The following is a 24,580-nucleotide window of genomic DNA, read 5'->3' on the forward strand; positions in this document are numbered from 1 at the left end:
CGAGCAAAGTCAATGGGTATGGCGTACAGACCCAAACATCTGTTTTGCGTTTGGGTATAGTTTTGGTCAAACAGTTCTAAATAAACCGCTTTACGGCGAGCGTGGAAAAGTCCTTTAACCAAAACCGCCGAGTTTCGGTGCACTCCACAAAAATTGTCCTGTCAACGCCGTTAATTTATTACCAATGTTTGCTGTTATGCCAGCGGTTCTCAACCTTGGGATCGCGACCCCAAATGGGGTCGCGAAAAAATTTTGTGGGGTCGCGGTGAGGTGGCTGGGGTCGCGGCGGTTTCCCGCTTGGCCCTCTGGCCGAGCATAGAAACCCTCCCGGGCACTGCCGGGAACCTACGCAGATTCGCGGAAACTATAAAATCCACTGCTTGTTTGTCGCTGCACGGATATTTGAGGCCTGCAAGCGCCATGAACAAGCGGGAAAATCCTTCTTGGAAGTGTACGGAGGGGAGGGGGATTAACTCTTTGGAGGTAAAGGACGCATCGACGACATTACTCTGTAGTGATCCACGATCCACAATTCGCTTTGTGGGCGTTGGTCGTTTTGTCGTTGGCTGCCTTAGGCGACGGGGCGGGGTCGAAAGCCGAGATCACCACAGTCCGCGGATCGGATAAAGAATGATGATATTTCTTTTACAGACGTTTAATTATAATATTTCGAAATTAATTTTGTGATTTTTTGATTTTTTTAGGGGGGGGAGGAGTGGGGTCGCGTGGGGTCGCGAAAGTTTTCCTGGGGGTCGCGAAAATTTTGGCTACAAATTTGGGGTCGCGAGCCGAAAAAGGTTGAGAACCGCTGTGTTATGCAATTCACGGCGTTTGCTGTGAACTAGTTCACGGCGTTCATTGTGATCTCGGTTACAGTGTTCACTGTGATCTGCACACTAAACTTCTTACGGATACATCCTATCTGTATTACGGACATTTTTGTGCAATTGCAATTACGGATAGATTTTGCTTGTAATACGGATGATTTCATCGCAAGAAGTTTAGTGTGTGGCCACAGTAAACGCCGTGAATTGGAGCCTGATTTGCAGTACTTCGATGCTCAGCGGCGTCAAACTCACAGTGTTTACTGTAGACCAGACCACAGTGAACACCGTGAACAAGATCACAGTGAATCGCGTGAGCAGATCACAGTAAACGCTGTGAGTTGACCTACAGTGAAAACTGGTAATAAATTAACGGCATTGACAGGACATTTTTGGTAGAGTGTGGCGACCCGAGTGGCGCTCCCGAGTGGCGCTGGAGTGGCGACTTCGCGGAATCAGTGGCGACCGACCAGTGCGCGCTCGCCGCTCGGCCGGCGGATTAGGGATCAAGGACTTTTCCGCGCTCCTGGGCGCCCGGCCGGCCGTTCTGCTCTCGCCGTACAGCGATTTATTTAGAACTGTTTAACCAAAACTATACTTATTTTTTGTAAGAGTATAGATTTAAGTCTGTCCACTAACCTAAGGGCAACACTCCACACAACTACGTATTCGTATTAGCAACAATAATACTTAGTATTTTTTAAGTAAGTACGACTAATTTCCTTTGTTAAATTATGTAAAAAAAACAACAAAAATGTCAGTACAATATTGAATATTTCTTAAGTAGTTCATTAAAGAAATACGTATTATGGTTGCAAAAATTGCTTGCATAGGTACTGAAAAAATAAGCAAAAAGTCAGTAACGTGCTGAGAGTGTTGTGTTTGGACGACTGGTCCAAAATCATCGAGGTTGTATGACAGCCTGACGTTGATTCCGTAAAGACCAAAACATCGTACGTCTCATCGTATAACATTCTGAATTTGAAACCGTTAAGGTTACTGTAAGGTGAAAAAACTACCTTCCAAAGTATAGGTGGCAGTGCTTTGGTTTTTGGTGATTTAGTTGCTTACTATGAAAAACTTTTACAGCCACAGACTGGACTCCCAACTCCCATTAGTTCCAAAGTTATGAGGGTTTTAATGTTATTTTAGTCGTTTACTAAAAATTCACCTTGCGATGAACCAAAAAGTTTACAGAGGTGTGATTTTTTATTTTGAAGTTCAATGGACATGCAAACAAACTAGCAAAGCCGGATTTGACAATATATGCATAGGATAGCTGGAATTTGTTTTTGGAAAATGTGATTTTCTTTTTTTACTAAATTTAGTAAAATTTTGGTAATTTTTTTAGTTTTTTGAGAAAAACTCCTGTTTGATGTTGGAATTTGGAAATCCGGCTTTGCTACAAGATAGACAAAGCAATAAAGAGCTTGTAAAACAAAAATCAAGTCTCGACAACTTTTGGTTCATCGCAAGGAGAATTTAGGAGAAACGACTAAATTTGTTACGTAAACTTCAATAACTCAGAAACTAATGGGAGTTGTGTTCCTCAACTTTGGGTTTAAGTTCATTTTATAGTAAGCAACTAAAAACCAAAATACAAACGATGATGCCACAACTATTGTGGAAAATGATATTTCACATTTTTTCACTTTACAGTAACCTTAATGCGAGCGAACGGAGAGCCACATCACAAAACCATGAGACAAGGGGTAATGGACTCGCAACGGAGCTGGCCGGAATCTCTGCCTTCCGAATTGTAGTTCACTATTTCTCCGACTAAATGTGCGATTTTTGAGATGGCTCGGGCATTTTTGGAAAGAAGACACTTTGAAGTATGCCCAAAATTCAAAAAAGTTTCAATTTTCCCACCAGGGCCCAAACAGGAACAGGTTTACCGTTGCGCTTCTCAAATGCGCAGGGCGACGGCCATGGTGCCAGGGGCGACGCAGGGGGGACGCATCTTCAACTTGCGATAGAAGCTTCCGGATGCCGCAAAAGTGACCGGACATAGTTTGTCTTCGACATATATCAAGGTGCACAACTTGTCCCATCACTTTTGCGGCATCCGGAAGCTTCTATCGCAAGTTGGAGATGCGTCCCCCCTGCGTCGCCGCTGGCACCATGGCCGTCGCCCTGCGCATTTGAGAAGCGCAACGGTGAAACTGTTCTTGTTCAAGCCCTGGTGGAAAAATCGAAACTCTTTTGAATTTTGGGCATACTTTAAGGTATCTTCTTTCTGAAAATGCCCGAGCCATCTAAAAAATCGCACATTTAGTCGGAGAAATAGTGGACTACAATTCGCAAGGCAGAGATTCCGGCCAGCTTCGTTGCGAGTCCATTACCCCTTGTCTCATGACAAAACTGAGATCAGATTTGAAGTCCTCAGGAAATTTGCCTACTATTCAACTCGAAAAGCGTACATAGTGAGCTCTACCCGGAGCATGCCTGCAAGTACGCTCTAGCTAGCGCATGCCTGCCAAGCATGCTCTCACTAGTGCATACATGCCGAACAAGAATCAATTGTAAAAGGGATCAAGTCAGCGTAATTCCCCTTAGTTTAAACAACTTAGATGGAAAAAGGAGCTAGGTCCAAAAAAAATATACGAACTCCCTGTGGTAACATACCGTCTGCACGGCATTTGTCAGCAGGAAATTGGGTGTGTTTGACATAACAGGAACCAGCCACACAATCAAGTCTGCACTGAGAAAACCTTACCCAAGGAAAACGGAATCGTCACGAAAAGGTCACCGTGAGCTGCAGGTGATGAAATTTCGTCACGATTTAAGCACATATGAGGTCACATGTGACCCGAAATCAGCTCACGATGAGCTTTTCGTGACAATTCTGTTCTCCTTGGGTACAAACCATTTGAGGACTTGCTAAGAAAAGCAGCTTGTTAAAACAAAGTATTTTGGAGCATACATAAGCTTACAAAGAAACTACTTCGTAATTTACTAACTTTTTCTTCGTGCAACAAAGTAACTTAGTTTTTGGTCCAATGAATGCTCAAAATGCTCAAAATACTTGATCCATAAAGCGGAAGAAGGGGATAACTCAATTTTCATCATTTTTCAGGAGAAACGAAAAACTGTTTGCAAGGGTAAACTTAATGCAATCAGATGAATGATGCAGTTGCATTTCTGTCGAGGAAGCCTAGGAAATAACTGAAAATTTTCAAAAGCGCAAGCATCCTTCTGTAGACGGTTTCTGTGATGTAAATCTTAACGTTGACATTGATGACGGAACCATGTTAACTTAGTTCTCCCAAACAAAGTGGAATTTGGGGACAATTCAAGAGGAGCTGAGGTCTGCATAGAGTCCGTATTTCTGTGGTACATATCGGGAACCAGCCGCACAATTAAATCTGCACTGGGAAAACCTTACAAACTATTTGAGGCCTTAAATAGAAAAGCAGCTTGTTGCATCAAAGTATTTTGAGCATACAGAAGCTCACAAAGACAATACCTAATGATTTAAGAACTTTATATTCGTATAAGAAAGCAAATTGGTTTGTACCATGAATGCTCAAAATACTTTGTAAGGTTTTTAGCGTGTGAAAAGGACAATATGAAGACCCTTTATATCAACTTTGAGGAAAACTTTAAAAAAATCACAGCGTTCAGTACTTTTCATATGTTTTAATGGATTCTGAGACAATAAAAGAGACAGGTCTACGATTGTGAGTGAAACGAAAGATGTGTGTGTACTATCGACATCGAAACAATAACATAAAAGAAGCAATGCAAACTGAACGTCAGGCTGTAGGAATTGAAAAGCTAACTGACATAAAAAACGAGTTCTCGGTTTAGAAAAACTAACTCACGAATCAAACAAGAAAGAGATTCAGCAGTCAAGCTTTCTGTCTCGCGAAACCAAAAATTATGTTCAAAACAACGACATAATTTCACTTTTAATGATACGTATGGAGCAAAGAAAATCCCATCTTTTATCCTTTCAAGGTGTTAACTTGGTTACCACAATACATACGAGAATCATCTATCCACACCGTACAAACACCGATGTGCACGATCGGTTCAGGGACAGGTCAGCACAGCCTGGACGTCAGGCGGTGGAGTTCAATGAAATGATAATAACAATGCCATGATAAAAAGGAAAATTGAGATGAACCACTGTTACTCGTCTCTCCAGGTGAAGTCTCCCATAGGCGGAAACTGTGGGCACTTTTTTTTTTTTTTAACATTTTTATTGGGTCTTTAGACAGCCTTTAACAACAAGAAATAAAAATATATAACAGATAACAACGTTGCCCAATATAACAAAAGTATGCTGGTATTTAAAATGGGTTGTTCAAAGGTGATTTTAATTCGTTTAGACGTTTGCTACCAGGGAAGTTAACAATCATTGACACATTGACACTTTAAAACCGAAAGAAGTTACCTTACATCACATATATCACATTATATTATTTACTTTATTTATTTTATTCAGGGTTTGGCATTCTTTATCACAGAAAGTTTATCACAGGGCAATACTCCGCGCGGAGCGGGGCGCGCCGGCTTGTTACCACACTGGCTCAGCGGTGGCTACGGCGGCGGCGGTGCCCCTGGCGCTGGCTGGTACACTGTCGGGGCGGTGACTTCTCACCGTGACGGGCGTTGGCGGCGCCGGACCAGGGCGTGCAGCTGGCGCTCGTCATGGACGCCGTTCTCGACGACGTACTCGGCGACCGTCCCTAGGAGTTGGACGAGGGCCTTGGTGGCGGACCCGGGTGGCACCGCGATGTCCGGGATGACGAGGGTCTCGGGCGTGATGTTGGCGGCGTTGACCCCGGTGACCTCGGCCAGCTGCGCCGCCGTCCACGTCCAGATTGCCCTCGAGGCCGGCTGGCAGGCGAGCAGGCGATGGAGTACCGTGTCCTCGGCCCCGCAGGCCCTGCAGGCGACGTCCTCGGCCTGGTTGGCGGCCTTTAGCCTGGCGTTGGTGGGCAGGACGTCGTGGACCGCGCGAAACCAGGCGGCCCTGGCGCGCAGCGGCAGAGTCTTGGAGGAGACCCTCGCCCACACAGTGCTCCAGTCGGCTGTCGGCGTCCTCCGCTGTACCCTGGGCTCGGCGGTGCTGTTGAGAAGCATGGCTTGGTACAGTGCACGGTTGAGGGCCTGACCTTGCACGTCGTCTGACATATCGACCTCGCGGCACGTCGTCCGGAGTACCGCGAAGAATCTCGCCGCGGGCGGGACGACATCGGCGTCCCCGAAGAGCTCCTGCAGCACGGCGAGCCAGCCTCCCGACAGTGTGGGCTCCTCGGCCCTGGACGCCGTCAGCCACCTCGCTGCGAACATGGCTCGGGACTTGGCGGCGGGGTCGTGGAGCCCCAGGCCCCCTCGCCCGGGCGGCAGCACCATCACGTCGAGCGGGACTCGCAGCGGCTCCCCGGCCCAGAGGAACTTGGAGAGGGCCTTCCTGGCGTCCTTGGCGACTCCGGCGGGGATGGGCAGGACCTGTGCACAGTGCCAGAGGAGCGACAAGGCGTACGTGTTAGCGTAGAACACGCGCTGGACGATGTTGAGGGCGCGCAGACGCGCGTCCACCAGGGCGGCGCGCAGGGCGTTGAGGCGTGCTGGCCAGTTGGCCTTGGACATCCCGGCGATGGTCTTGGTGAACGTCACCCCCAGCACCTTGACCTCCTCGACGTACGGGAAGGGCATCGGTGTGCTGGTCCGCCACGCGCCGAGTGGCAGGGCCTTCGTCTTCTCCCGGTTGACGCAGAGCCCCGACTCCTCGCCGTAGGCCTCCAGGACGTCGACCAGCACCTTGACCTCGCGGGGGTGCTCCAGGATGACGGTGGCGTCGTCGACGTACGAGGTGGCGGCCAGGCGAATCTGGACGTTGCCGCCGTTGACGTTGGGCAGCCCGAGCCCTACCAGCTTCCTGGAAAGGGCCCGCATCAGCGGCGACACGCAGATGTTGAAGAGCAGCATGGACGTGGTGTGACCCTGGTAGATGCCGCGACCCAGCTGGATGGGCGCGCCGAGCTCCCCGTTGAGGCGGAGCCTAGTGGTGGCCCCGAAGTACATGCTCTGGATGAGCTGGACCACGCCCTCAGAGAAGCCGTACTTGCGCAGCACGGCCCATATGTAGTCGTGCAGCAGGTTGTTGAACGCGCCGGCGAAGTCCACCGACACAAGGCACGCCGCCGTGCTGCTGCCGCGCTGCTTGTTGGCTAGGTTGACGAGAGAGATGGCGTCGCGTAGGTCTAGGAGCGCGCCGTGCATGTTGCGCGAGCAGCCGCCGCGCACCTGCATGGGATCCAGGATCTTGTGCTGCAGGGCGTCCATGCGCCTCGCGACGACGCGGCCGAAGACCTTGCCGTCCACGTTGAGCAGCGTGATTGGCCGAAGATCGCCAATCTTGGTCACGGTGGGCACCTTGGGGATGAGCGTGACAACGCCGCGGACGTGGCTGGCGCCGACCCTTCGACGCTCCATCATGGCGTTCACCACAGCCAGGAAGTCGTCCTTGAGGATGTCCCAGGTCGCGAGGTAGAACTCCGCGGTGAGGCCGTCGTCCCCCGGGCTGCGTCCGCGCGGCGACAGCTTGAGGCACTCCAGGAGCTCTTCCTCGGTGACGGGGCGCAGCAGGGCCTCGTTGTCGTCCTCCGTGACCGTGTCCTCGACGACCTCGTCGAGAAGGCGCGACGCATGGGGCGCGGGGCCGGTCGGCGGGGCGCCAAGCAGGGCCTGGAAGTGGCGGTGGGCGTGCTGCTGCAAGTGTTCCTGGCCACGAAGCACGTTGCCGTCGGCGTCCTGCAGGGACTCGACCCTGGTCGCCGCCTTCCGCCGGATCGCCGCGGCTACGTGGTGCACCCCTGGCACCTCCCCGACGACGTCCATGGCCTTAGAGCGGACGGCGAGCCCGGGAAGGCGGCGTGCGAGCAGGTCCATGATCCTGGATTTTATGGTGGCGATGCGGGGCTGGACGGAGGGGTCGGCGCCCCGCTGTGCGACCAGCTCATCGAGGCAGCCTTGGAGGAAGTCCAGCGAGTTGTCATCCGCCTGGAACTCCCGCGCCCACACTGCAAGCCGAGACCGAATCCTGACCTTGCCCTGCTCCCACCACTCGACGACGTCCTCGAAGTCCTTGGCCTTCGTCCTCCAGCTCTCCCACAGCTCCCTGAATCGCGGCAGGAACGCCGGGCTCAGCAGCAGCGACGGGTCCACCTTCCAGAGCGTCTCGCGGCGGCGGGGCGTGCTAGCGCCCGCAGCGTAGGCACCCCCTCCGACGGCCGTGCGCGCTGTGCTGCCTCCGGCGTTGTCCAGATGCAGCAGCACGGCGGTGTGGTCGGAGACGGGCGCGGCGTGCAGTTCGACTGAAAGCAAAGGCAGGGCGGCGCTGACGTACCACTTGTCGAGGCGGGACGAGCACACGGCCGAGTGGAACGTGAATCCTGGCTCGCTGGGGCGCAGGGTTGTCCATGCGTCGCGGAGCCTCAGTGACGTCACCACGTTTCGAAGCACGGGGCACGGCGTCGCCACGCCCGTCGTGTCGGCCTTGCTGAGGACGGCGTTGAAGTCGCCCCCCAGGACGATCCGCTCTCCGGCGTCCGCCATGACCAGGGGCAAATCCTCGATGAGGAAGCGCGGCCGCTCCCTCCTGCCTTTGGACCCTGCCGGAGCATAAACGTTGGTGAGCAGGACGTCGCCAACCCATGCCGACGTTGCCCGGCCGCTGGGCAGCTTCCTGATGTTCTTGAGCTCAACGCCGCGCCGCCAGAGGATCGCCGTCCCGCGGCCCGCGTCGCCGATGTTCACCGCCTCGTTGTAGCCGGAGAAGCTGAAGGACGGGCACGATACCTCCTGGAAGAAGACAACGTCGGGGCAGTACATGCGAGTCAGGTTCTCCAGTGCCGCGAGTTTGTGCCCGGCTGACACCGCACAAATATTCATGGAGAGTAGCTTCATTTTGATGGTGTCTTGGTCTTGGCCGCGGGGGTCGTTGCTTTCTTCATCATGCTCTTGGCCGCTGCGTCAGTGGCCTTCTGATTCTCTACCGTGCTCTTGGGCCTCTTGACGGCGTCCATCTTGGCGTCCACCACGACTGGCGTTTGTCTGCTTCGCAGTGTCCTACCTGTGGTCCTCTCTTCGCCTCCGCCGCTCCCTCCCGCGCCCATGTCACAGTCCTTGCATAGGACCTCCACTATCCGGACTGGCTTCATTGCGTCCCTCGCCAAGAGTTTGTCCCAGACTGCCTGTTTCTGCCGTTGGCACGACTCTGCCGCGTGGGGAAGGTTCTCGTCAGGGTAGCCTGGAGCTGGACTACGCATCAGCACAACGCGCCGCAGCGCCACCAGCCCGCACTGGCGCAGCCCCTCGGCCAGGTCCTTGAAGTGCAACAGACCGTCTCCCTCGGACGCGCACAGGATCCGCAGCTCCTGCAGTGTGGCGGCGTGGGCCTTGGCCAGGGACAGGGCGGTGGAGGCCGGCCGGAGGCTGACACCGAGCCACTGCAGGCCGCAGTGACCCGCGGGCAGAGGCGGGAAGGCCACGTCGAGAGCACCGTGGGGGTACCATTTCACGACGAATTTACGCAAACTGGGCATCCGCTGCACCGACTGCAGGTGTTCCGCTTCAGCGTTCACCACCTGCAGTTCCTCGAGTTGCAGCGGCAGGCCTGGGGCGTTCTTGATACTCTCCGACACGTGGACGTACAAGTAGCGCAGTGCGGGCATGTCCCGGATCACCTCGAGGTGCTCACGGACGGCACTGTCGACCCACAGCCACTCGACGTGCGGGGCGACGCGCTGCAGCAGCACCTTGCACCAGTTGGGCCGCTGCTGGCACCAAACACCGTCCAGCTTCCTCACCTGAAACACACGAGCGCACTCCGCGTTACTACACTGAGATTTCAAACGCTAGGAGTATAGCACGTATGGTGCAATATACTAAGATATCGCACATACGTGCAATGCCTCAGGCATATTGCACGTGCAATGCGTCCCGAAGATGCCGTATGCTCATGCATGGGGATGGGGAGGCATTGCACTTCATGTGCAATGCTTTTGCATTCACTCATTGACGCTATACTCATAGCGTTTGGGCCCCATTGTCCCCCCCCCCCCTCCGTCGCCCGGATAGGGCAGTTGTAGAAATTCCTTACATTATGCCCTGTTCTCAGTGTGCCTACCACACGCTGCTGACAGGCTAAATGATATTCAACAAAATTTGTACGATACGTCACAAGTTTATTGAGCACAACTTATCGCACAAAATTGTGCGTGATTTTCCACAAAACTAATGAAAAAGGGGCAGTTTTTCACACGAAAACCGTACGAAAAGTTCAGACAAAAATCTGATACGTCTCGTACAAAAGTGCACCCAAAAAAGTCTACGAAGTGTTTGCTTCATAACTACAAAGAAAATGAAGGCATTGCAGCAAAATCCGTCGTAGCATTTCTTCCTAATATGAAGCATTTTGTCGGAGAAATGAAGGCATTGGAGATTTGCTACGCACTATGAAGGATTTTGCTTCATACATCACTGAGAATAAAAGAGTCATGATCATGACTAACATTTTGGGTGTTTGGGTGAGGCTCACCCAAATTTGGGTCATAAAGGCAGCTGATCCAAATATGGGTGATACAGTGTACCTCACCCTAAATTGGGTATTGATCAAGACTTTTTCATTCTCAGTGATCATGCAACGAGGGGTTAATTACTAGTGTACCCATGTGTACAAATTTGCCCGTACTCAGTGTACTCACAAGTTTAAAAAAGATGAAATTCTCTAGTTTTTCGACTGATTTAACGTTGACTGCCGTTAAAAACGCTAAATAAAGCCTTAAAACGTTTAAAATTGTGAAATTTATGAGTAAAGCAAGGTGTACTCACCCGTACTCATGTGTACACCAGAACGCCGAGTGATTCACCCCTCGTCATACAATGCCTTTAGTTTCTTCGCTTTACGAAGCGGCTGCTCGCAGAGTCTTTACTGTGTGTACGTTGCGTATAGAGCAGACCTCACACCATGTCTCTGAGAAGCTGCAAGAATAAGGAATGCGGCAGTGTAAAAACCCAAGCTACGGAACCCTCACCTTGTCAAGGCCTGGCTTCTCCAGGGTTTCGTCCAGCTCCTTACTGTGCTTCTTCTGCTTGCTGAGTTCTCCCACATCCATACATTCTTCGGGACGGAAGACCTGGAAGCAGTACGCCAATCACATTTACGGAAGAAGACACCGAAAACGCCTGAAAAATGTTCATGCGATTGCTTTGAAATATTTGTTGCAAGCGTCTCGTTCGAGGGGTGACCCACTGTAAAATTTTGTGTACAATGATTGTGTGAATGTGCAAGAATGTGCAGGATTTCTGGCGTTTTTGCCACACATGTTGCCTACTTACTGGCGTTTTTGCCTCCTAAATGTGGAATGTGGTCAAATTTTGTACAACGAATGTGGGAAGCTGTTCCCCCCTCGGTCTCGTTCATTTTCGACATTTTCGGGCCAAGAGCTTTGCAGGCCCGGAGGTCACGAGCGCGGAGGCTGACAGTCGAACCACCCTTCGGGTATGAATTAAGGCATTTGAAAGACACTTTAACATATAAATTGAGAATTAAAAAATCGCCCACCAAAATTTCAGGCAAAATCTTGAAATTCCCATCTTGAGTGTGCTCCTTTGAATTCCTCATCCCATATGCTCTCAGACTGTAGGCAAGGTTCCAGCTGCACGAGCCTACCTTGGTGAGGGTCCTGTCCTGGTGCAACTGCAGCACCAGTGGGCCAAGAAGACTGCGTCTGGAGCCTGGAGCCGCTACCACCAGTCCGGCGTTCCACGTAGAACAGGTTGAGTCCACCTGCAGCTGACACTTGGCCTGGAGGAGAGTGGTGGCGTCCTGCAGCAGCTGTTCCAGGCCCTCCTCCAGTGTAGGCTCCTCCAGGTCCCGACCCTCGTCCGCCGCCGCCCACAGCTCGATCTTGGCCTCCTCGACGTGCCGCAGCCTGCCGCGCCACTGCTCCAGCTGGGCCTCCAGCACGCCCTTGGCGTCCAGCAGGGCCTTCACCACCTCGCGCGCCGACTTCGCCACCTTGTCCAGACGCTGCAACTTCGGGGCCACTTCCTCCAAACGCAGTTGGCGGAGGGAGCACACGGAGTGGCCCGAGTCCTCGCAGTCCTCCGCGGCATCCTCGCCGCAGTCCCGGCACCACAACCTGCGCGACGCACAATCCACAAGGACATGAAAAACTCTGACAGCGGTTCCTGGCTGAGTGGAAACTACACTCAAAAAGCCTTGAGAACAATATCCTTTACAAAGAAGAATTTTCTCTGTAAATAAGCTGCAAAGGAAACAATGTCTAAACTGCTATGCGCAATACAAAGTTCTTTGCAAGTTCTACAAAGAAAACTTCTTGTGGAAGGCGAACCTTACAAACTTATGCTATAGATAAAATTAATTTCAGAGATGTATAAATTCCTTTGCCTCCACAAATAAGTTAAATCGTACGTAGCAACTTCTTTTGAGATTAAAATTATCCATGTACTTGAAAACAAAATGAATGGGATGCCATTTTTCCAAAAATACATTGCCGACTATCTGAATTTAAGTCCTTCCATAGCGTATCAAACTTTTATAAAATTAGGGGGCAGAAAAATCTGTTTTTCACAAGTTGATAAATTTTGTTTTTTAAAGTCTACCCAGAACTGAATACGCAGTCTCACTAAGAGAATCCTTCGCAAACTTGCAGAGAACAGTTTTAATAAAGATGGCCCTGTTTCCTAGGCAGTGTTCAGAGACATTTCCTAGCATTGCAATCACATTCTTTTAAGGCTTTTGAAAGCGTAAGCCTGTAGCATTGTCTGCGCGGCTCTCACTCCACTCACTTGGGACTTGAAGTGCTGCCACTCATGTTGGCAGTTTCGGGACCCGAGAGCTCCTCCTTGACCGTCAGGACCTCCCACTCCATCGACAGTCTGCAAATATCAAACACATCTTTTGTATAAACGCATACACTTGAAGTACCTCATTTTGGTTTCTAAGTTATAGAATTTTACGTTAACTTTAAGTCGCTTTACCCAAATTCTCCTCACGATTAAGGAAAGGGACCTAGTCTTCAGATTAAGGCATTCAAATCTATTTTTACATAGGGAAAAAAAAGCATTGCCCTGAAATATACCTCCCTTAGGTTTCCTGAAGGGAATCAAAATGAGGTAACAAAGCGTTCGCACAAAATGTGTAGGTAGAATGTTGTACATGCAACTTGCACGATTATATGCATACGTAGAATTGATATATGAAGCACCAGGAGAAGGGGATTACTCAATTTCCATCATTTTTCAGGATAAACAAAATACTGTTTGCAGGATTAACTTAACCCAATCAGATGAATGATGTAATTGAATTTTTGTAAAGAAAGCCTAAGAAATAATTGTGAAAATTTTCAAAAGTGTAGAATCTCTCTATGGACGGTTTCTGTGATTTGAATCTTTACGTTGGAATGGACAACGGAACCATGTTTACTTAGTTCTCCCAAACAATGCGGAATTTGGAGGCAATTCAAGTGGAGCTGAGTTCTGCATAGAGTTCATATTTCTGTGGCACATTTTTGCAGATACATCTTTTTTCCAACTAGTAATGAGGAGTCAAGTTGAGTTGATTCTTTTAACACTAGATTCATAAAGACACAAGTTGAGTTGCATCCTTTTGCCATTTAGTGCAATGGAGTTATGTGAACTTCGGTTGAGTTACCTCCATTTTCCAATAAAATATAGACCGTAAAAGAGATAAAGTTGAGTTACATCCATTTTCATGTAGATTTTCTCCCAAACTGTTAGAAATTGGGTCAAACAATTTGGTGTGATGATGCAAACCATCATGAGGGACAATAATAAGACAAAAACTCAATTTGGAGATAAGTCGAATTATTCCCTTCTTCCGCTTCCTGGATAAATTTGCTTAATACCACGCGTGAAAACGCATAGATTTGTGTTAATTTACGCACAGTTTTACACACGATGATACACAGGTTTGAAATTGTGCATCAACGTACAAAATTGTACATGAACATTTAGTGTGTTCGCAACCGTACCCGTCAGTAGGAGATCCTTCTCGCCGCTGAGAAGGACTGCTTTCCTGTCTGGACCTCTTGCTGGCGTCACTGGCAGGGCTCCTCTGCGCTCCCTTCTTGGGAGGCATTCTGCTGCAAGATGCGAAGTCTCAAAAAGGGTTCTACACTCCGGCGCTGTCACGGGCCGGAAGCAAGACGTGCCAACGGAAGTAACAATCAACCCCCTGGTCTGCACTGAAAAATAATGAGAGAGCTTTAAAAATAAATGCTGATTAGAAATGGCCTACGAGGTTTGATGCACCGAACGGCGTAATTTTGAACCCAATAGACTTGTCATATTTCAGCCATGATATAGTGAATTCGAATCCGACGCAAGCGTAGGACAAAGCAGAATTTCTGCAGCACGTAGATATAGATCATGCATAGGGTTTTCAATTCACGATGCAAAGAAAATTCTTCGTATTAAGTGAACTTTCTTCCTAACACTGAGAATAAGGTACGGTTTTCGCCATTAATCGGTTAACGGGATTAGCCGTTCCCTGAAAGTACGGAGTTTACCGTAGTTTCAACACTGCATGGTAAAGATGTACACGGTAAGAACGGAACCTGGTTTTCCCAGGAGGCCAATGGTGAAGGTATAGGTGATTTCCAGGGAGTTCCTGGGAAAACCAGGTTCCGTTTTTATCGTGTAGCCATGGATTCAATGTCAAGGGGTTTAAGTGAGTTTTTTTAAATTGTCGAGATTGACTGATGTGAAGAAATGGGTTAGGTACTGCACTGTAGAAAGTGCGGTGAACACCGTACTTCTAAGTACGGCAAATCCCGTTAGTAAAAACCGTACATTTTCCTCGCAGTGAACTTGTGACATTTAAGGCATATCGCTGCGCAACTTTTTAGTATGCGTGTGTGTGTGAGTACGCGCGCGCATGCATGTGTGAGTCGGGCACTGTGGCTGTGGCCAAAAGCAACAGAAAATTCTGTCAATAGCTTGTGGTAATTCTCCGTTGAGTCCGTACAGCGAACAGTGCAGGACGATGGGCTTACCTCACCGCCTACACCTTCAGCCGCGCTCCGCACTTCCGGTGTAGGAGTCCGGAAGCGACCGTGGCAGTGTAAAGGTGGAGGGGTGCGGTAATGAGTACTCCGAAGCATGCTTTTGGAGTGTTACGCAGTTACGCTGGCCCGGTCCCGCCCCTCCCACGGGTTCACGAACTTACTTTGCAGAAAGGTTGGCGATATCGCTGTTCGGTACCCACGTGTTTTGTTTACGAAATCAAGCTTTCTCCTCGCATAGAAACAACGTACCTCTGTAGCTATGGTTGAGTTGGCAGCAATTTTGCGTAATCCTTACGGTTGATGTACACTGTTGCGAACACCACGTCAAAAAAACAGTGAAAACCTGTTGATCCCGCGCAGTGCCTGCTCTGAGTCAGTGAACCCGTGTGAGGGGCGGGGCCGGGCCAGCGTGACTGCATAACACTGCAAAGGCGTGCTTCAGGGAGCTCGTTACCCCACCCCTCCACCCTGTCACCACGGAGCAGCCACCATTCTGCTCCGTGCTGTCACCGCCGCGGTCGCTTCCGGACTCCTACACCGGATGTACGGAGCGCGGCTGAAGGTGTAGGCGGTGAGGTAAGCCTAGTCCTGCACTGTTCGCTGCACGGACTTTGTCCTACGCTTGCGTCGGACTCGGATTCACTGTAACGAGCTGTAACATGGCTGAAATATGAAGGCCGTTTGCTGCATCAAACCTCGTAGGCCATTTTTAATCTGCATTTATTTTTAATGCTCTCTCATTATTTTTCAGTGCAGACCAGGGGTTGATTGTTACTTCCGTTGGCACGTCTTGCTTCCGGCCCGTGACAGCGCCTGAGTTTAGATTCCTATTTGAGACTTCGCATCTTGCAGCAGAATGCCTCCCAAGAAGAGAGCACAGTCGAGCCCTGCCGGAGACGCCAGCAAGAGGTCTAAGCAGGGAAGCAGTCCGTCTCAGCGGCGAGAAGGATCTCCTACTGACAGGTACGGTTGCGAACACACTAAATGTCACGGGACTTTTTTTGTCCCATGAATGATGCAATTGTAGGCACATCCGGTGGTGATCCAAATTGAGTTTTTATCTTATTATTGCCCCTCATGATGGTTTGCACCATCAGACCAAATTGTTTGACCCAATTCCTAACGGTTTAGGAGAAAATCCTCATAAAAATCGATAGAACCTAACTTGACCCCCTTTACGGTCTAAATTTTATTGGAAATTGAAGGTAACTCAACGGAAGTCCACATAACTCCATTCCATAGCACTCAATGGCAAAAGGAGACAACTCAACTTGTGTCTCTATGAATCTAGTGTAAAAAGAATCAACTCAACTTGATTACCCATCACTAGTTTGAAAAAACAGGTAACTCCAAAAATGTACAACAGAAATACAGACACTATGCAGACCTCAGCTCCACTTGATTTGTCCTCAGATTCCGCCTTGTTTGGGAAAACTACATAAACATGGTTCCAACGTAAAGATTTAAATCACAGAAACCGTCTACAGGGGGATGCTACACTTTTGAAAATTTTCAGTTATTTCTTAGGCTTTCTTGACAAAAATGCAGTTACATCATTCATCTGATTGGATTAAGTTTACCCTGCTAACAGTGTTTTGTTTCTCCTGAAAAATGATGAAAATCGAGTTATCCCTTTCTTCTGCTTCATGGATCAGTTCTACTTTTGCATTTAATTGTGGAAGTTGCACATTCAAAATTCCACCTAATCATTTAGCGAGAACGCTTTGTTCCCTCATGTGGGTGTGGGTCCCTTTCATGAAAACTAAGGGAGGTATATTTAAGGGGAACGCTATCTTTTCCCCATTTAAAAATAGATTTGAATGCCTGAATCTGAAAACTAGGTACCTTTTCCATTGTCGTGAGGAGAATTTGGGTGAAGCGACTAAAAGTTAACGTAAACATCCATAACTCAGAAACTAGAATGAGGTGTGGCCCCACTTCAAGTGTATGCGTTTATACAAAAGATGTGTTTGATATTTGCAGCCTGTCGATGGAGTCGGAGGTCGTGACAGTCAAGGAGGAGCTCTCGGGTCCCGAAACTGCCAACACGAATGGCAGCACTTCAAGTCTCAAGTGAGTGGAGTGAGTGCCGTGCAGACAATGCCACAGGCTTACTCTTTCAAAAGCCTTTAAAGAATGTGATTGCAATGCAAAGAAAATTCTCTGTATCCTGCCTAGGAAACAGGGCCATTGTAGTCAAAACATGTTTTCTACAAGTTTGCGAAGAAAAACAGATTTCTCCACCCCCTATTTTTATAATAGATTGATAATATGCAATAGAAGGACTTAAATTCAGATAGTCAGCAATGTATTTTTGGATAAATGGCATCCCATTCATTTAGTTGTCAAGTGTACGGATAACATTTTAATCACAAAATTAGTTTTTATGTACAATGAAACTCATTTGTGGATGCAAAGGAATTAATGCGTCACTGCATTTAATTTTATCTGTAGCATAAGTTTGTAACATGCGCTTACATTTGTTCGCCTTTTACAAAAAGTTTCCTTTGTAGAACTTGCAAAGAAGTTTCTATTACAAAGAATATTTCATCACAGTTTAGACAACTTGTTTCCTCCTTTGCAGCTTTGCAGAGAAAGTTCTTCTTTGCGAAGGATATTGTCATAATGTTCTCATGGTTTTTTGAGTGTAGTTTCCACTCAGCTAGGAACCGCAGTCACAGTTATTTTACGGCCATGTGATGTGGATTGTGTGTTGCGCAGGTTGTGGTGCCGAGACTGCAGCGAGGATGCCTTGGAGGACTGCGTGGACTCGGCCCACTCCGTGTGCTCCCTCCGCCAGCTTCGCACAGAACAGGCCGCCCCCAAACTGCAGCGTCTGGACAAGGTGGCGACGTCGGCGCGCGAGGTGGTGAAGGCCCTGCTGGACGCCAAGGGCGTGCTGGAGGCCCAGCTGGAGCAGTGGCGCGGCAGGCTGCGGCACGTCGAGGAGGCCAAGAAGGAGCTGTGGGAGGCGGCCATGGATTGCCGGGACCTGGAGGAGCCCACACTGGAAGAGGGCCTGGAACAGCTGCTGCAGGACGCCACCACCCTCCTCCAGGCCAAGTGCCAGCTGCAGCTGCAGGTGGACTTGCCCTGCTCCACCTGGAAGGGCCAACTGCAGGTGGCGGCTCCAGGCTCCAGACGCAGTTTGCTTTGCCCACTGGTGCTGCAGATGCATCAGGACTGGAACCTCACCAAGGTAGGTTCGCGCACCTTGAACCTTGCCTACAGGTTGAGAGCCTATGGAATGAGACATTCAAAGGAGCACACATGCCAGATGGAAATTTCAAGATTTTGCCTGAAATTTTGGTTGGCGATGAAATCCTTAGGATATTTCTAAGTGTTGTTAATTGTTTGATATTGTATAAGAATATGTGTGTCTTAAGTCTCAATTTATATGTCAACACTGAAAACGTAATGGTCGGACACATAGCCAAGTTATGGCGTGACAAAAAGTCATGCCAAAAATTGGCGTGACACGAAATTCACGCCGATGAACGGCGTGACATGTGAGTCACGCCGTCATTTGGCGTGAATGACAACGCGTTTTCTGAGACAAGTCACGCCAAAAAGCGGCATGACAAGAAATTCACACCAAACATTGGCGTGAATATTTGAGTCACGCCGATTTTTGGCGTGACTTTTGTGTCATGCCGTTTATTGGCGTGACACTTCATTCACGCCCCTGCAGCGGTACGAAGTCACGCCGATAGATTTTCAGTGAAAGTGTCTTTCAAATGCCTGAATTCATACCCGAAGGGTGATTCGACTGTCAGCCGCCTTGCTCGTGACCTCCGAGCCTACAATGCTCTTTGTCCGAAAATGTCGAAAATGATAACGAGACGCTTGCAACAATTATTTCAAAGCAATCGCATGAACATTTTTCAGGCGTTTTCGGTGTCTTCTTCCGTAAATGTGATTGGCGTACTGCTTCCAGGTCTTCCGTCCCGAAGAATGTATGGATGTGGGAGAACTCAGCAAGCAGAAGAAGCACAGTAAGGAGCTGGACGAAACCCTGGAGAAGCCAGGCCTTGACAAGGTGAGGGTTCCGTATCTTGGGTTTTTACACTGCCGCGTTCCTTATTCTTGCAGCTTCTCAGAGACATGGTGTGAGGTCTGCTCTATACGCAACGTACACACAGTAAAAGCTCTGCGAACAGCCGCTTCGTAAAGCGAAGAAACTAAAGGCATTGCATAATTTTTGAGAGGGAAAAAGTCTTGATCAATACCCAATTTCGGGAGAGGTATATTTTATCACCCAAATTCGGGTGAGGACTGTTGCATCAGCTGCTTATATGACTCCATAGTATTATGACCCAAATTTGGGTGGGGCTTCTTCACCCAAATTCGGGTGATGAAGAATTACTCAAAATTTAAGTCATGATCGTGACTTTTTCATTCTCAGTGATCTACGAAGAAATTGCTTCGTATTATGAAGCAAAATCCTTCATAGTGCGAAGCAATTCTACAATGCCTTCATTTATTCTACGACAAAATCTGCGAAGAAATGCTTCAGTTTATGAAGAAATGCTTCGTATTACGACGGATTTTGCTGCAAATGCCTTCATTTTCTTTGCAGTTACGAAGCAAATGCTTCGTAGACTTTTAAGGGTGCAATTTTGTACGAGACGTATCAGGTTTTTGTCCGAACTTTTCGTACGGATTACGTGTGAAAAATTGCTCATTTTTCATTAAGGTCGCTCACAGTTTTGTGCAATAAGTTCATCGCGATCCTACTCAAAAAATTGTACAAAGTTTGTACGAGAGGGTCATTCCCCGCCGAATCGACGATTCGGGCCAAACCACTTTTAATCGATGCATTGGGACCCCAAAGGAACCCCTCTAAGAGGATTTTTTTTTAAATCATTTTTCCCAGAGTTATGGCCAATACCATTTTGGGAAATTTAGTGAAATTTAGTGAAAACAGTACTTTTCATCTTATCCTGTGAAAGTGCGATGTGAGACCCCTTAGGCTTTTATTTCCATTTCAACTAGCTTAGAGGGGTCCTAAAAACCTTCTCCTCTGACTGAAGGTGAAAAATTAAAAAATTTCTATTTTTTACTAAGGAAAATTTATGAAAAAAAGTGAAAAATGAGCATAACTTTTTTACGTGGTTTGAGAATTTTGACGATACTTTATCCTAAGATTCACTTTAGGTGACCGCTTAAAACTACAGAATATTTCATCTGGCAATACGTATCTTCACTGAATCGGGTTGATAAAACTTAATTTTGAGCTAAAATTTTACTCGAAACTTTTGACGACAAAGCGCATTGACTCCAAAATCAATTTTCAAAGGCCAAAAAGTTACTATTGATACATCTTGAAGTCAGGGCAGATTAAATACCTCAAGAATCCATCCCATTGATGCTCAAAATGTTGATCGCTCCTTATTTTAGGTATTTTGCTCTCCATTTAAGCCTAAACCCATAAAGTACATGGTGGTCGGTGGTACTGGTGGTAATGGTGGTCCATTGATTCAAACAGTTGATTCTACAGTGTCTGCATTGTTTGTAAGTGGTGTGTACTGGTAAAACTAAGGCATAGTATTATTCCTGTCCTCAAGCGTAAAATCTTACAGTGTACTCCTGTGCTTGACCTCAAGCGTAATAAGAGCTATGTTTGAAGCCAAGCGTAATCAAGCCACATCAGAAATTCTGACCCCCTGCTTCAAGTGTAAAGTCAGTACACTCAATTTCAAGCATAGTGAAAACCCATGCTGCATTTTACAAGCACAGGAGAATGCACACATTCATTATGCAAAATCAGCTCAATTTAATTTAAGATAATATCTTAGCTATTATCTTACCTATCTTAAATCTTATAAAAATTTGAGCTGATTTTGCATAATGAATGTGCGCATTCTCCTGTGCTTGTAGCAGCATGGGTTTTTACTATGCTTGAAATTGAGTGTCCTGGCTTTACGCTTGAAGCAGGGGGTCAGAATTTCTGATGTGGCTTGATTACGCTTGGCTTCAAACATAGCTCTTATTACGCTTGAGGTCAAGCACAGGAGTACACTGTAAGATTTTACGCTTGAGGACAGGAATAATACTATGCCTTAGTTTTACCAGTACACACCACTTACAAACAATGCAGACACTGTAGAATCAACTGTTTGAATCAATGGACCACCATTACCACCAGTACCACCGACCACCATGTACTTTATGGGTTTAGGCTTAAATGGAGAGCAAAATACCTAAAATAAGGAGCGATCAACATTTTGAGCATCAATGGGATGGATTCTTGAGGTATTTAATCTGCCCTGACTTCAAGATGTATCATTAGTAACTTTTTGGCCTTTGAAAATTGATTTTGGAGTCAATGCGCTTTGTCGTCAAAAGTTTCGAGTAAAATTTTAGCTCAAAATTAAGTTTTATCAACCCGATTCAGTGAAGATACGTATTGCCAGATGAAATATTCTGTAGTTTTAAGCGGTCACCTAAAGTGAATCTTAGGATAAAGTATCGTCAAAATTCTCAAACCACGTAAAAAAGTTATGCTCATTTTTCACTTTTTTTCATAAATTTTCCTTAGTAAAAAATAGAAATTTTTTGATTTTTCACCTTCAGTCAGAGGAGAAGGTTTTTAGGACCTCTCTAAGCTAGTTGAAATGGAAATAAAAGCCTAAGGGGTCTCACATCGCACTTTCACAGGATAAGATGAAAAGTACTGTTTTCACTAAATTTCACTAAATTTCCCAAACTGGTATTGGCCATAACTCTGGGAAAAATGATTTAAAAAAAAAAATCCTCTTAGAGGGGTTCCTTTGGGGTCCCAATGCATCGATTAAAAGTGGTTTGGACCGAATCCATCGACCTCAAAAACAGACCATCGTCGATTCGGCGGGGAATGACCCGAGATCATATAGCGTGTCAGCAGCGTGTGATGAAAGTAGTGACGCGGAGTGCGCCTGCCTGTTGCAGGTGAGGAAGCTGGACGGACTGGATTGCGAGGAGCGGCCCAACTGGAGTGCAGAGCTGCTGCAGCGCGTCGCCCCGCGCGTCGAGTGGCTGTGGGTTGGGAACGCCGTCCGTGAGCACCTCGAGGTGATTCAGGACATGCCCGCGCTGCGCCACTTAAGCGTCCACGCGATCGAGAGCATCGAGAATGCCCCAGGCCTGCCGCTGCAACTCGAGGACCTGGAGGTGGTGAACGTCTCAGAGGGACATCTCCAGTCCGTGCAGCGGATGCCCAGGCTGCGTAAACTCGCCTTGGACTGGTACACCCCCGGTGCGCTGGACGTGGTGTTCCCCCCTCTGCCCGCGGGTCACTGTGGCCTGCAGTGGCTCTATGTCAGCCTCCGGCCGGCCTCCACCGTCCTGTCCCTGGCCAAGGCCCACGCCGCCACACTGCAGGAGCTGTGGATCCTGTGCGCGTCCGAGGGAGAAGATCCGTGGCACTTCAAGGACCTGGCCGAGGGGCTGCGCCAGTGCGGGCTGGTGGCGCTGCGGCGCGTAGTGCTGGTGCGTGGACCCGCTCCCAACAAGAACCTCCCCCACGCGGCAGAGTCGTGCCAACGGCAGAAGCAGGCAGTCTGGGACAAACTCTTGGCGAGGGACCCAGTGAAGCCAGTCCGGATAGTGGAGGTCCAATGCGAGGAGTGTGACAAGTGCCCACAGTTTCCGCCGCTGGGAGACTTTACGTGGAGAGACGAGTAACACAGTGCTTCATCTCAATTTTCTCTTTTCCTTTTTATCATGGCATTGTTAGCATCCTCTTTATTGAACCCCCACAGCTAATTGTTTCATGTTTGTCGTGCTTGTTTAGTCATTTATTTCCCACCGCCTGACGTTCTGTTGCCGGGGCTGTGCTGACTTGTCCTTGAACCGATCGTGCACTGCACATCGGTGTTAGTACGGTGTGGATCGATGATTCTCGCATGTAATGTGGTAACCAAGAACAGAACTTGAGAAGGATTACATATGGGATTTTCTTAACTTTATTATTAAAAGTGAATTAATGTCGTTGTTTTGTACGTAATTTTCGGTTTGGTGAGACAGAAAACTAGACTGCTGATTCTGTTTTGTTTGATTCGTGTGTTAGTTCTTTTAAAACACGAAATTGTTTATCATGTCTAGCAAGCTCTTCAATTCCCACAGCATGACGTTCAGTCTGCATTGCTTGTTGAAATGTTATTTTATCGATGACGATAGTAAACACACATCTTTTGTTTCTATCACAATCGTAGTTCTCTTTTATTGTCTTACAATCCATTAAGACATTTTAAAAGTACTTAGCGGTGTGATTTTTTTTTAAATCTCCCTCAAAGTTGATAGCAGAGTCTTATTATTGTCCTTTTCACACGCTTAAAATCTATCGAGGTATTTTGAGCATTCATAGTACAAACTAGTTTACTTTCGTACACGAATATAAAGTTTCGTAAATCATGAAGTATTGTCTTTGTGAGCTTCTGTATGCTCAAAATACTTTGATGTAACAAGCTGCTTTTCTACGTAAGGCCTCAATTAGTTTGTAAGGTTTTCTCAGCGCAGATTTAATCGACGCCGAGCTGTCAGTGCTGTTAACAGTCCTAACTGCTCAGAGGTTTCAGAGGAGGCTAAAACTGCAGATTGGCTCTCTTCAGTCCAAAGCAACGAATCATGATATCACTGAAATATAGCTTCCACGTTATTATGCACGAATTTTAGAAGAAATAGCTTTTCACGTCGCACAATCTGCGCTGACAGTTGGGATTCTCTTGGATCAGCACTGACAGATATATTCTACTAGGAGGCGTCGATTTGATTGTGGGGTTGGTTGTCGTTATGTCAACACACCCAATTTCCTACTGAGAAATGCCTTGCAGTCATAATGCTAAGTCATGACACAAACCGGTCCTAATATAGAGAAATGTTTTTCGTTGGTTTTTCGTAATATGAATGGTCATTAGTTATTGAGAACTCTTTACCATAGGTTACTACCTTCGCTACGCAGTCATACCAGGATTTTTGATCGTATTACGAAGAGAAAGCACAGTAGGATATTGGGAGTGCATGTCAAATGCACAAGTTCAAATGTGTGCTTCCTGCACGGAAATGTGCCTAGAAGCACACATCTACAGGAGTGTGCTTGCACCTTCGCAAATCTACAAAGATATTACGTAAATTTACAGGGAACCTTCGTTGACATAAAAGGAACCTTCGTAACCGAAAGGTCTGGAATTAACGACGGATCACTCGGCAAAAAAAAAATGCCTACGGTTCCTTTGGTTATTCTAGAAGGCCCGTCGTAGATTAACGAAAGCCCGTCGTAAATGTACTCTACACTCTAAAAAAAATATGAAATTTCATATCTAAAGGAGTCTAAAATTTCATAATCACGTTCTAAACCTCAATTTTCATAACCTTCGTATGAAATTTCAGATCGTGTAATGAAACCTAAGATTTGGGTTGTGGATTTTAAGATTAACTGGTTCTAAATTTTTAGAACAGAGTAACTTATAACTCTGGTTCTTAAAATCTAGATTTTCGCTTTGAAAGTTTATATTGCTTGCCGATTTAAGAGCAAGGTTCTGAAATTTTTAACCGTTTAGTCCTGCTCCCTAGTCCTTTATTCATGGTTAAATTAATAAATAGGTGAAGTTTTCATTTTTATGTGTTGACCTTTTTTGTGTTAACCTTTTCCGAACCGCTAAGGTAGGAGTCCTAGGGGCGGTCTACAAACTGAAAAGCGTACAT

At 47.5% G+C, this 24,580-nt stretch overlaps 2 protein-coding genes across 5 annotated transcripts; one reads left to right on the top strand and one right to left on the bottom strand.

Moving 5' to 3' along the window:
* LOC117648254 lies at positions 1-23,086 on the top strand. The gene is made up of 6 exons (XM_034390662.1): positions 1-16; positions 15,749-15,859; positions 16,880-16,969; positions 17,618-18,095; positions 18,834-18,935; positions 21,827-23,086. Exons 2-6 carry the CDS (start codon positions 15,753-15,755, stop codon positions 22,559-22,561), a joined length of 1,512 nt encoding a protein of 503 aa, XP_034246553.1. The 5' UTR covers positions 1-16; positions 15,749-15,752; the 3' UTR covers positions 22,562-23,086.
* Positions 4,506-15,528, bottom strand: LOC117648253. Of its 4 annotated transcripts, none has more exons than XM_034390658.1 (7): positions 15,146-15,528; positions 13,862-14,074; positions 12,657-12,746; positions 11,515-11,986; positions 10,877-10,978; positions 8,957-9,649; positions 4,506-5,012 (listed from the first exon to the last, which is right to left on the bottom strand). In XM_034390658.1, exons 2-7 carry the CDS (start codon positions 13,966-13,968, stop codon positions 4,962-4,964), a joined length of 1,515 nt encoding a protein of 504 aa, XP_034246549.1. In that variant the 5' UTR covers positions 13,969-14,074; positions 15,146-15,528; the 3' UTR covers positions 4,506-4,961. The 4 variants fall into 4 exon arrangements, with proteins under 4 accessions (XP_034246549.1, XP_034246550.1, XP_034246551.1 ...); XM_034390659.1 differs by lacking the exon at positions 15,146-15,528 and adding an exon at positions 14,885-14,984; XM_034390660.1 differs by lacking the exon at positions 15,146-15,528 and adding an exon at positions 14,682-14,793.
* Positions 23,087-24,580: the final 1,494 nt, after the last annotated feature.

Source organism: Thrips palmi, unplaced genomic scaffold (assembly GCF_012932325.1).
Source record: "Thrips palmi isolate BJ-2018 unplaced genomic scaffold, TpBJ-2018v1 HiC_scaffold_3, whole genome shotgun sequence".
In the NCBI taxonomy this organism is placed as follows: domain Eukaryota; kingdom Metazoa; phylum Arthropoda; class Insecta; order Thysanoptera; family Thripidae; genus Thrips; species Thrips palmi.

Bases quoted from the DNA above. Each gene is read 5' to 3' on its own strand.
- LOC117648253 (XM_034390658.1), bottom strand. From the start codon at position 13,968: ATGCCTCCCAAGAAGGGAGCGCAGAGGAGCCCTGCCAGTGACGCCAGC. The intron at 12,747-13,861 runs GTACGGTTGCGA...TGATATTTGCAG, and splicing joins GAAGGATCTCCTACTGACGG to ACTGTCGATGGAGTGGGAGG. The intron at 11,987-12,656 runs GTGAGTGGAGTG...TGCGTCGCGCAG, and splicing joins GGCAGCACTTCAAGTCCCAA to GTTGTGGTGCCGGGACTGCG.
- LOC117648254 (XM_034390662.1), top strand. From the start codon at position 15,753: ATGCCTCCCAAGAAGAGAGCACAGTCGAGCCCTGCCGGAGACGCCAGC. The intron at 18,096-18,833 runs GTAGGTTCGCGC...TACTGCTTCCAG, and splicing joins AGGACTGGAACCTCACCAAG to GTCTTCCGTCCCGAAGAATG. The intron at 18,936-21,826 runs GTGAGGGTTCCG...TGCCTGTTGCAG, and splicing joins AGAAGCCAGGCCTTGACAAG to GTGAGGAAGCTGGACGGACT.